General features: G+C 40.4%; 1 protein-coding gene across 8 annotated transcripts in view; it reads left to right on the top strand.

Moving 5' to 3' along the window:
* The window catches only part of PLPPR1 (phospholipid phosphatase related 1), a 166,359-nt gene that overhangs the window by 139,203 nt on the left and 15,020 nt on the right, over positions 1 to 12,136 (top strand). For all 8 annotated transcript variants that reach the window (XM_087957557.1, XM_087957553.1, XM_087957559.1 and 5 more), the window contains exons 4-5: positions 653 to 785; positions 5,577 to 5,827. In XM_087957557.1, coding sequence (XP_087813683.1) covers positions 653 to 785; positions 5,577 to 5,827 — 384 coding nt within the window. The remainder of the gene's footprint in view (positions 1 to 652; positions 786 to 5,576; positions 5,828 to 12,136) is intronic.

Genomic DNA, 12,136 nt, shown 5'->3' with positions numbered 1-12,136 from the left:
AAACTTTGCCAAATTTCAATTCCAAGGGAGTCATGGGACCCAGATTTTGGATGTATTCAGTATGTTAGGCCATTGCCCCCCAATCTTTTGGACACCAGGGACCAGTTCTGTGGAGAGAGGTTTTTTTCCGTGGACCACAGAGAGCGTGGTCTTGCATTCTGCCTGCATCCTGTGGATGAGGCTTCGCTTGTTTACACGGACTGGGGATTGGGGACCTCTGTGTTAACCCATTTAAGGTAACTTGGTTCAAAAGGTTTTGCCTATGATGTAGTATTCTGCCCAATTAAAAGTTACAGGATTCAGAATTTTAGTAATATATAGAAGATAACCTTTGGAGAATTAAGAACTAAGTCTGTTGCTTCAGATGTAAGCTACTGAATTCTAGTAAGTGGTTAATTAACCTCTTCAACCAGAAATGGTAATCCAGAATTGGTGAAAACTCAATCTATCTGACTTCTCTACTACTCCCACCTGTTGTCCGCTATCAGAGTTCTGCTCTCATAGAGTTAGATTAGGTTAAGAAATGGTGGGGTGAGATGGATTAACATGCCTTTCCAGAGAGTGGTTTCCAGTTACCAAGGAGAGTTCAGCAGTGACCCATGAATTTATCTTTGTGATTCTCAGCATTCCCCTTTCCGCTTCCCTTTTACAGATTTTTATTGGAGAGATATCTATGTATTTCATCAAGTCCACCAGAGAAAGCTTAATTATCCAAGAGAAAACCATTTTGACAGGGGAATGCTGTTACCTGAATCCACTGCTTCGGCGAATCATCCGATTTATAGGTAAGCATAATTAACAGATTTGCAGAATAAAATAAGCCGAACAATTTCATATGTTTTTATGCACAAACCTTCCATGTAAGGATTCCCCAGGAGAGAGAGAGAAAGAGAAAGAGAAAGAGAAAGAGAGAGAATTTACTAGCTCTAAGGTTTTGAAAGTCTCTTTGTTTAGACAGGAAAACTTTTTTTGGGCATTTTTCAGGCACAATATTTAACACCTAACAAATCACTTTTCATAAAGCTTAGTGATATAGAAGGCCTTGTACAGTTTGATTGATAGCCAGAGACAGATTCTCTCAAAGGGCCTGTGACAAAAGAAGGGCAAAACTATTTTCTTCATTTTCCTTTCAGAACTAAGAAATAAATTGCATTATGAAAGGCCAACTACTAACCTGCCATTCTGATGACTTTTGGCTAGCAACCATCACTTTTATTTCCCATTAGTTTCCCGTAGCAGTCATGATTTTCAGTGGCTTTTGAAGTAGAATTCCCAGCTAGAGGCAGCCTCTAAAAACATATTACAAAAATGAAATAGTGGTTTTCTTCCAGAAATTGAATGAAGAGATAAAATACAGGTAGTCCTTGATTTATGACCACAGTTGAGCTCAACATTTCTGTTGCTAATTTGTTAAGTGAATATTGCCCCATTTTATGACTTTTCTTACCACAGTTGTTAAGTGAATCACTGCAGTTGCTAAGTTGGTCCCATTGTTGTTAAGTGGATCTAGTTTCCCCATTGGCTTGGCTTGTCAGAAGGCTGCAAAAGGTGACCCTGGGACACTGCTACATCATGAATATGAGTCAAGGGCCAAGTGTGTGAATTTTGATCACGTGACCATGGGGACGACTGCAACAGTTGTGTGAAAAACAACCATAAATCACTTTTTTGTGACTTCCAGTGAAAAACATATTCTAATTCAGCTGAAGTCCTACTTCTGTGAAAGAATTGGGAGAAATTTGGATCTAGGCAGCAATCAAGTTCTTTTGCTATTTCAATAGAACTCTGACTCCTGTCAATCCATTATGATTATTCCCTGTGTTCTCATGAGCAAAACTAAATAATTACGTACTTTCTTTTCTGGCTGAACTATGTCCAAAGAATCAGGCTTAGCACATTTCACGCATTCTGTGCTTCACATGCGCTATCTAAATCATATTAGCAGCCTAGTTAGTGTTATCCCCATCTTGCATCTTACAAACTGAGTTGTAGAATTAGTGTCTTATTAGTGGCTTCCTTGTGTGTATCCATTTTAAATGAAAATAGAACTTAAGATTTCCTGCCTCACAGTGTAGCTTGCTTCTTTTCCGAATAAAGTAATAGAAACGAAAGACATCACTTGCAATTTTTTTTTTTAAAAAGTCCATGTATTAATGATTTGAAAATATCTATTTTAAACAATCTCTATTGCATTGATAAGAGGAAAAGAGGCCATTAGAAAATCTAGGAAGTGCTTTCACTGTGCTGCTGAAATCCAAACTAATCAGGACTTCTACTGTGCATGTTTATTAAATGTTAAATGTTTATTATTAGCTAGTATGCTTTTCAGCAGCTTCTGCTTTCAATTAGTCTACATCCCAAGTATTTTCTCTTTCTGTCTGCCTTCTTTAATTTCTTGTAGTTGGAGGATTAGATAGGCGGAGCCAAATTTGAAAGTTGCTTCAGTTTAGATAGCTTTCATCTATATATAAGCTTCTGAAATATGTAGCTCCTTAGATAGAAAACATTTTCTTAATGTGGATCATTATTTAGGGGCAGAATCCCCCGATAATGGAGATTTAAAAATAAAGCACCTGATGTGATTAAAGAAGATGGATTATTGCTCATATGAGGTGTGTTCATTATTATTCTTAATATGAGAATACAAAACAAAATTTGAAGAGGCTCAGGTCAGTGATCATGAATTGTGAAGCATAGTTGCACCTGCTTAGAAGTTGGATGGGAAACCACAAGGGCTATCAGAAGAAATAAAAAAGAAACCATTTCCATTTTGTTGCCAAAGAAGCTTGACACCATGGACATATTCCTGTACTGTTAGAATAATAAATAAATTAGCACTGAGCTGGAAAACCTCTAGGCCTCCAAATATTGTTGAATGCCAGTTCTTATCAGTAGCAGCTAGCATGACCTCTAGTGAGGAAGTAAACTACTTATAGCCCTGTTGGGTCATCTTTTCAGAGATATTTCTTTACCTAAACAGACCATGGATTGGCAAAAAAAACCCAGGTGGAATGGAAGCTTCTGACTTGCCTCTTGACAATGCTTATGGGAAGCTGGGGAGAAGTATCAGAAATCACTCCTCCTTGGCTGACCTGAGGAACTGTCTGTTATTTTGCTGGGGGGTGAGGGAGAAGAACAAGGGGAGTCACAGACCACGAGGAAAACTGCACCCCTGCTTCCCATCCTGGTATATCCCCAAGAGCCCCTCCTTCCAGGGAAGAACACCCCCATTGACTGCCAGCATCCCCCATCCAGCCTTATCTCACCAGCAGGCATCCAAGTCATCCTTTATCCTTCCCTTGCCACCCACTGCTGTTAAAAAGAGATTTAGATTTCAGCCTTCATCAAATCCCTGCTCATTTGCAGGTCTTGCCACCAGCTGATTGGATGCAGCAGGGGCAGTGGGAGTGATTTCTGACTTCCTGCTGGCTTCCCCATTGACTTTGCTTCAAAGAAGCTGTCAGAAATCATTCTTCCTCCTCAGATTACCCGAGGAACTGCCTGCCAATTTGCTGGAGGTGGTGGGGGGGAGAGGGGGGACAAAGAGAGTTTGTTCCAGGGAGGAAGAGGGCTCATCCATCGACAACCAGCATTCCCAGCCAACCTACCTTGAAGTATAATGGCAAGCTTGAGACTCGGTGACTGGTAAATGTGAGCATTGGTTGCAAGGTTACTTTTTCATCACTGTTGTAACCTCGAATTATCGCTAAACATAGAGTTGAAGCTGAGGACTCTCCGTACCGTACCTGGATAAGCCCCATAGAATGGCAGCACTTAACTGATATGGAAAATTAAGCAAGGGTGGCCATAGTCAGCCCTTGGAGGACCATAGATGGAAATGTAAAGTATAGATATAGCAAATGGCAGCACCTCACCAGCTTATCGGGGCTTGGAAATTAAACAGGGAACATGAATGAAAAATTATCAGGAAATAGACTAGGTTGTAGGTGGTAGAGTAAAATGGGAATTTGAAAAACATGCTAAACAAAAGGCGTGATATTCTATTTCCATATTGCTGTCAATAAAACTGGACAGACACGTCCATTAAGTCAGCAGAGGGTTGAACACAATTGAAGGGAGTCCTTACCTTACCTTATACCTTACTCTATATGCCTGCCTGCCTGCCTGCCTGCCTGCCTATCTATCTATCTATCTATCTATCTATCTATCTATCTATCTATCTATCTATCTATCTATCTATCTATCTATCTATCATCTATCTATCTATCTACCTATCATCTATCTATCTATCTATCTATCATCTTTTTTAGTATTCCTTAAACTAGATGGGATATTTCTGCAATCTCTTGTGGCAAGATGTATCTATTAAACAGACAAAAAGGGTTTTACTGAGAAAATAATGAAAGTGTTTTCTAATTTTCCAGTTGAGAAATGGAGATTGTACAAACTTTCCATCCCAAAACGCTTATCCATGCTTCATTTAATTAACGTATTCAGCTATCCTAATGTTCCGTATTTTCATTAGATCCTAACCATTTTCCTGCCCTCATTAGTACAATTCTGAATTGATTACTCGAAGAAGACTCGCTCCATCTCTCTCTTCATTTTCCTCTACATACATTTCCATATTATGTTTCAGAACATTAATAAAAGCTGGGCTTTCATCTATATATATAAAAGCAAAATACCACTCAAGCATCATCACAAAATCTCCAGAACCATAAAACCTACCAACTTGAAATTTTGCACGTATGTTCCTCTTGGCTTCTAGGTGCTCACTAAGAAAGGATTTTTCAAAATGACCATCAGAACATTAGTATTTTGTATATTATTATTAACACACTCTGATGCTAAGGAGTTCTACTCCCCGTCCCCACCTGAAAAGAAATCTGTTCCAAATGCAAAACACAAGCAGAGGAGAGGAGTTTCAGTTTCAGTTTTACTTTCACAGCAGCAACCAGCTTTAGTACAGAACAGTTGAGCTAAGCCATGCCCAGGCTCCTTGCTGTCTCCTTCTTGCTCACACAGCAAATACTGTTTCAGTTTCTCAACTCTCTCACACACTGACAGGACACTAGCCAGATGAATATTGATGGATGCTGGTAGGCAGAGGCACAATTTTTCCCCCTTATTTTCCTCCCCCACAACTAAGCCTGATCACATAGTTTCGTAGTGAAGCACGGGTATGGAGCACGGGTATATTCTTCATATGTGCTAGGCAGTTGGTGTTCAAAGCCATGCTTGGAACGTGGCCAAGACTAGCATAAAATAATATTAGGTAACTTTGAAGGACTCAGATATGTTGGAATGTCTCCATATCTATTGTACATAGTTTTTTGTTTCAAAATGTTCAGCCTCCACAATTGGTTTAATTACATTGATCCTTATTTTTAAATCTCAAGAGATTTGATTGCAGATATTCATCACATCCGTAATTTGGACTTGACCTTCAGGGTTTTTTTCTTCCTAGTTCTGTTACCCCTAGTCCTCTCCCCCCCCCCACTTTTTTTTCCAGGCGGGGGAAGGAAGCTATTATTTTTCTTCCATGTCTATCATGTTTCAGTTCTGAATAATGATTCCACGTTTCTTGTTCTTTTACCTTTTTCTTCTCTCAGGAGTATTTGCATTTGGTCTTTTTGCTACCAACATATTTGTAAATGCTGGCCAGGTAGTGACGGGCAACTTGGCACCCTATTTCTTGACTGTGTGTAAACCCAACTACACTGGGAGTGACTGCCGAGCTCATCACCAGTTTGTTAACAAAGGGAATATCTGCACTGGCGACCAAGATGTGATTGAGAAGGCGAGGAGATCTTTTCCATCCAAACATGCTGCTTTAAGCATATATTCAGCCTTATATGCCACAGTAAGTACCTGTCCTGTGTGCTCCGCTTATCATTTCTGACTGCTTTAACGCCCTCTTATTTCTCTTAAGGCCTAAATGCAGAATCACAGAGGTCTGCCATGCCAGTCTTGTTGGTCTGTACCACTTCACAATCAAATACTGGTAGTTCTCGACATACAACAATTCGTTTAGTGATAGCTCAAAGTTACAGTGGCACTGAAAAAAGCGGTGTCAGGGTCCCAAGTAATAAACCCCCATTGCAAGCAAGAACTCCGAGGCAGGTGAATTCCTCAAAGAATAGCTTTAGTGGAAATACCCTGTTTCTCCAACAATACGGCCTCCCCCAATAGGAAGTCCCAGCATGTTTTATAGGCATGAAATGAAATTAAGCCCCTCCCCCCAAATTAAGGCCTATATTAAAACATGCAAAATGGGGGGAATGGTGGGGGGGCTTGCCGTTAGGAAGTACTTTTGTTGCACACCCGGATATGGTGCTGCCTGCGTTGACCCGATCACGAAGTGCCCCACCAATGCCGAGGTCAACATCCAAGCCGTCGCCGCCCGCTCGAAGATGCAAAGGGAAATTAAGTCACCCCAAAAAGACGGCCTAGCCATTTTTGGGCTCAAAAAAAATAAGACCCGGCCTTATTATATGAGAAACATGGTATCATATTGGCACATATCTGGTGAAAAGCAGCTCTGAGAGGCCCCTTGGTTTTCACCTAATTAAAAGTAAAAGTTTTTCCCTCAATCTCAAACAATCAGTCACATGGCCCAACCATTGCAGCTTCTGTGGGTCTGGTGACATCACTCCTCCTTCTCTCGGCCAGGCGTGAGAACGTCCCTGTTTCCCAGGAGAAAGTCTTGAGAAAGGATTTTATTTTGACTACACAAGCCCAGTTATCTCTAATCCCCCCTCTCTATCCCGCACTCCAGTGTGGCAACACTAAAGCTCCAATATGGCTTCACCCAGGTCAGCTTCAGGGTTGACAAGTGGCTTATAACCGTTTTTCACATTTACGACTGTTGCAGTATCCCCATGGGGGATGGGGTCACGTGGTCAAAATTCAGAGGCTTGGCAAGTGACTCATATTTATGATGGTTGTAGTGTCCCTGGATCATGCAATCCTCTTTTGTGACCTTCTGACAAGAAACCCTAATGGGGAAGCCAGTTTCACTTCACAATCGTGCTGCTAATTTAACAACTGCAGTGTTTCACTTAACAACTGTGGATAGAAAGGTCATAAAATGGGAAAAAGCTTAACAAATGTCTCACTTAGAAATCAACATTTTGGGCTCATTTGTGGTTGCAAGTCAAGGTCTACCTGTAACCATTGTCATCTCCTCAGTGGGTTCACGTTTATTTCTAGAGAGTGTGCGTGCTTAAATTTGGCCTAGAAATATCAAAGGACCAGCCCACAGTGCCTCTGCTAGCCAAAATGGGCCATGGGCCATGAGTTGGCGTGCAGCCACCTGTGGTCCGTTTTTGGCCTCCCTGGCCTCCAGAGCACTCTGCCAGTGAAAAACAGGCTACTGGGGCCTCCACGTGGCCTTCACGAGGCCCTTTTTTGGCTGGCAGAGCGCTTCTGGAGGCCGGGGTGTACTGTGAAAACAAAGAAGGGAAGGGAAAAAGTGCCCACCATGACCACACGCATCTCAGCCACGCCCACCGTGACCACGCCTCCCCCAGCCTGGTCAAACATAACCCTGATGCGTTCCTCAATGAAATCGAGTTTGACACCCCTGATCTAGATTATTTATAAAAATGCTCAATGGGGCCCAGAGTAGAAGGCTCTAAACTAATATGAAGTCATTGACTAATTAGACACTGCCTTTTTGAGGGCAGTGATTACGCCAATTAAGATTTCAATACTGAATATATCATGGACTGCATTGAATATTTTGCTGAGGTCAAGATACATTATTGTCCAGGGCACTTCCCCAATCTATTAAACAAATAACTGTTACAAAAAAGGAGAAAATGGCAATTTTGCATCATTTGTTTGGGACAAACACATACTGGCTCTGGTTATTTGCTGCATTGTTAAGTGTTCATAATCTCATTTGTAGTTTGAACATGAATTAATAATGAAGCTGCTTCATTTTTTAATATTCTTAAACTTGAAGGTCTGTAATTTTTTCTTTTCAAAAAAGGGACAGCATTTGTTGCCATCTTCTGGATTCACCAGATCTCCAGGAATTCCCTTTAGTAGTTTGCAGTTTTCAAGTTCCATCAGTATTCAGGATGGCTAAAGTTTATCTGGCCCTGGAGACTTGAAGTCATTTAAATTATCCATGTATTTTTAATCTGGTTCTTGTCTATCCTAAACCGAAACTCCTGTCTTCCACTAGTGTCCCAACAATAACCAGCTAGGTCTTAATTTCCAACCTGTGAGAAGATAAATGTAAACTATGAATTAAAGACATTCTGTTCTGCTTCTTAATATAAGGCAGACAGAGTAACTCCACAAAGCATCCATACAAAGTCTTTTTATAGGTTCATCAGGCATCCTCAAATAACTCATGGTTATGATGAGATTCTTTTCAATGTCCAATTCTCTGTATAGCTGCACTTCATGGTGTAAAAAGATGGTAATCTTTTATCCCTTTCATTCCATATCGTAGGAGCAGGGGTAGAGATGCTAGCACAAGGCTGGGTTCAGGCAAGAGTGAAGAAACCTCCCCCAACCCACCAAGGGTCAATTTAGTAACCAATCAGGTTTACTGATGTGGCCACATGACATGGACTACATTTCCCAGGATACCTTAACTACATTTACCATGATGCATTCCCTTAAGGGGACAGCTCCCAATTACTAACTAACTATACCGATTCCCATTAACTATAAACTGTCTGGACAGCACACATTCTGCCTTCTCACCTGCAGCCATTTTGTTTGTGTAGTAGTAGCAGCAGCAGCAGTAGTAGTTTTTGTTCTAGGCTTTTTTCACAAAGCTCAGCGTATTCAGAGTATTAGCCTTTCTATAAAAACACAGTTTCTATAGTTTTAGGCTATTGCCTTATATCCTTCTTTGATTAAACAACCCCTCTTCTATTTCTTATATGTATCTATTTTTGTTAGCCTTTAAGAAAGTTTGGTAATTATCTATACTGCCTTCCTTAAATGCCTCCCTTTTTTTCCTAGTATGAATTACTTGCAATGGTGCCTATAACACAGGTAGTCCTCGAATTACAACTGGTCACTTAGCAACCATTTGAAGTTACAATAGACTCCTTAAAAGGTACTTAACACCTGAAAATTTTGCTTTCTTGAGAAGACCTCATCTATACCTTCTGCCTGTCTACACAAATCCCACAAGGATATATTTCTTTTGTTTCTCTCTTCTTTTATTTTTACTCAATTGCTCTCAGCAGGATTTCTGTTCTCTTATTTATGAATTTCTGTACAGGCATCTGTTTTTCTATACATAGAAGTCCAAAGCTCCCTTCCTTCCTGTTGAATCTGTTCCTTTTGTATAAGCTGTAACTAGGGGGGGGGTGTCAAAAATTTTAGCAAAGGGTTCTCTGCCCAGTTACTGTGTGGGTGTGGCCATGGTGTGGCCACACAACTTGTGGGGGGGGGGTGTTTTTGCCCTCCCCGGGCTCCGGAGACTTTCTATGAACCTCCGGGAGGGTGAAAACGGCCTTCCCAGGCTCTGGAGACTCTCTGGAAGTTGAAAACAGGCCCATTTCCAGTCTTCCCAAACTTCTGGGAGGCCCATTTTTTTGCCCTCCTTGAGCCTCCACGTGCACCCTGCACTTACCTGCATCTGAAACAGGCCACGTAGGGATTCCTGGGAGGGGAGGGGTGGAGGGGAGGCCAGGACTGAGATTTGACGGTTCTCCAAACTGCACAGAATCTTAGCTAGGGGCTCTCCTGAACCCCTGCGAACCCCCAGCAGCCCACCCCTGACTGTAACCTTCCAGGGCTATGTTCCAGTCATGTCCCATTGAATGACAGTGATGCCTCTTGCATCAAAATTCCCCCCCCCTCCCAGTATTAGGGTGTCACCTTTCCTCTGTTTGATTCCTATATTCTTTGCTTTGTTGTAGAAACATCTAAGATTCACATACTGCCTTTGAATATTGCATCTGGCTGTCATTGCAAAAAGCTTTTGATAAATCCATGCTATAGACGTTTGATTCTTCGGGGAAACAAATATGTCCAAACCTTTGGTTGTTGCTTCGGTTTGTGTCTTGTAGTGCTATAAATTTATTTGGCTGTTTAACAGTTATTTGAGCTGTGTTGCTTAGTTTCCCTGCGCATTGTTAGTGATAACGCAAGCAACAATTTCATGACAAACTGAACCATAGTTTATAAGCTGTTAACTCACACTTTTGTGCCCTGTGTATTTATGGTTTCCTCCCATGAGGTACCAGTTCCTCCTAATAGTTATATTCATCTTGCTGCTCAATTGTGCAGAATTCATTTCTGTGTTTCCGGAGTTTAATTTGGTTCTTCGGCGAGCATTTCCGAGTTCGCAAATCTCACCTTCATATATTGACTTCCCAAGGAGCAGTTTTTCTTATTGTCATCCTTTTTGATCCAGTTTGCAAAAATTTCAACTGCTGGGTGGCAGTGAATCAAGAATCTTTGATTTACAACTATCCATTTATTGACTGTTACAATGGCAATGAAAAAAGTGACTTAACAATCTAGTCCTCAAATTTATAACTGCTGCAGCATCCCCACAATCACATGATCAAAATTCAGGTACATAGCAACTGGGTTGTGTTTATGATGGCTGCAGCAGACCCGGGTCATGTAATTACCATTTGTGACTTTCCCAGCCAGCTTCCAACCAACAAAATCAATAGAATAGAATAACAGACTTGGGAGGGACCTTGGAGGTCTTCTAGCCCAACCCCCTGCTTAGGCAGGAAATCCTACCCATTTCAGACAAATGGTTATCCAATCTCTTCTTTAAAACTTCCAGTGTTGGAACATTCACAACTTCTGGAGACAAGTTGTTCCACTGATTAATTGTTCTAACTGTCAGTCTAGGTGGCTTCTCTTCTTGATTAGTTTCCATCCATCGTTTCTTGTCCTGCCCTCAGGTGCTTTGGAGAATAGCTTGACAATGGAGGAAGCCAGATTGACTTAACGACCACATGTGCTTCATTTAATAACTGCCACCATTTGCTCAACCACTGTGACAAAAAGTAAAATTGGGCAAAGCTTTAGTTAACAACCAACTTGCTTAGCAACAGAAATTCTGGTCCCATTTGTGATTATAAGTTGAGACTACCTGTAAAAAGTTAATGGTGTTTTTGTATTTCTAGTAGTCACCTGGATTGTTGCAGTTAGCTTGTATTTAATCATCATCTCCCCAAGGAAATAATAATAATAATAATAATAATAATAATAATAATAATAATAATAATAATTATTATTATTATTATTATTATTATTATTATTATTATTATTATTATTATTATTATTATTATTATTTAATATTTATTTATTATTATTATTTACATGATGAGGAAAGAGCAGTTGGCATGGCAGGAACAACAATGATTTGTGTGCAAACTGATGATTTTCATCAGTCTGAGAACATAAAACTGCTCCAGTAGAAAACATTCTTATCTCATTTTACATTCTGACTCCCCCGTGGAGTCATTTAATTTGCTTCTCAGAGGAAAGGCAAGAACGTTAAGGAAAAGGAGAGGGGAGTGAGAAAAACCTAATGTAAATTACGAGTATCCCTTTCTAACCTTTTTGAATCTCATTGTGGAGGTGATGAAAAGAGATTGCTTGGAAAGGCCCGTGGTTTTTTTTAAAATATTTCATTTCCAGTAAAGAAAATATTGATACATAGCTCACCAAAGCTGTGAACTACCTTTTACTGAGCGCTACATGCCCTCCGTGATTCTGTTTTGTGATTCGGTGTTTGTGTGTGTATTGTGAGAGTTTGTGAGTGTGAGAGAAAGACAAAGACTGGCTGCTGTGCTTACTCAGCCTTGAAATGTGGAGATGTATAATTAACGGGGGAGGGGGGGCATTTGAGAAGTAATTACTGTTACTATCCCCTCCAGAGCAATGTACACGCCCAATAAAATCACTTTGCTCACAGAATTATCTGTCACCTAGCAGATGGTGAAAGTGTATATTTATAAACTGCTAAATGGATGCACTACAAACCAGTTCATTTTGTGAAATCAGTAGGAATTTTATTTTAAAATATACACCTAGTTTATATGTTTATATGTTTTATACGTTTATATTCAGTATTCGTGACTTGGCTGCAGTAAGCAAAGCAAAGTAAGCAAAGCAATTTTTGTTATATTTCTTATTTTGAAGAAGCTCTGAATTCCACACAATGGTA

Source organism: Notechis scutatus, chromosome 2 (genome assembly GCF_049901735.1).
Source record: "Notechis scutatus isolate UNSWTSFEM ecotype Mainland chromosome 2, rNotScu1.2, whole genome shotgun sequence".
NCBI classification, from domain to species: domain Eukaryota; kingdom Metazoa; phylum Chordata; class Lepidosauria; order Squamata; family Elapidae; genus Notechis; species Notechis scutatus.
The sequence above is the reverse complement of the archived record's forward strand: the minus strand, read 5'-3'. Positions and strand labels throughout refer to the sequence as shown.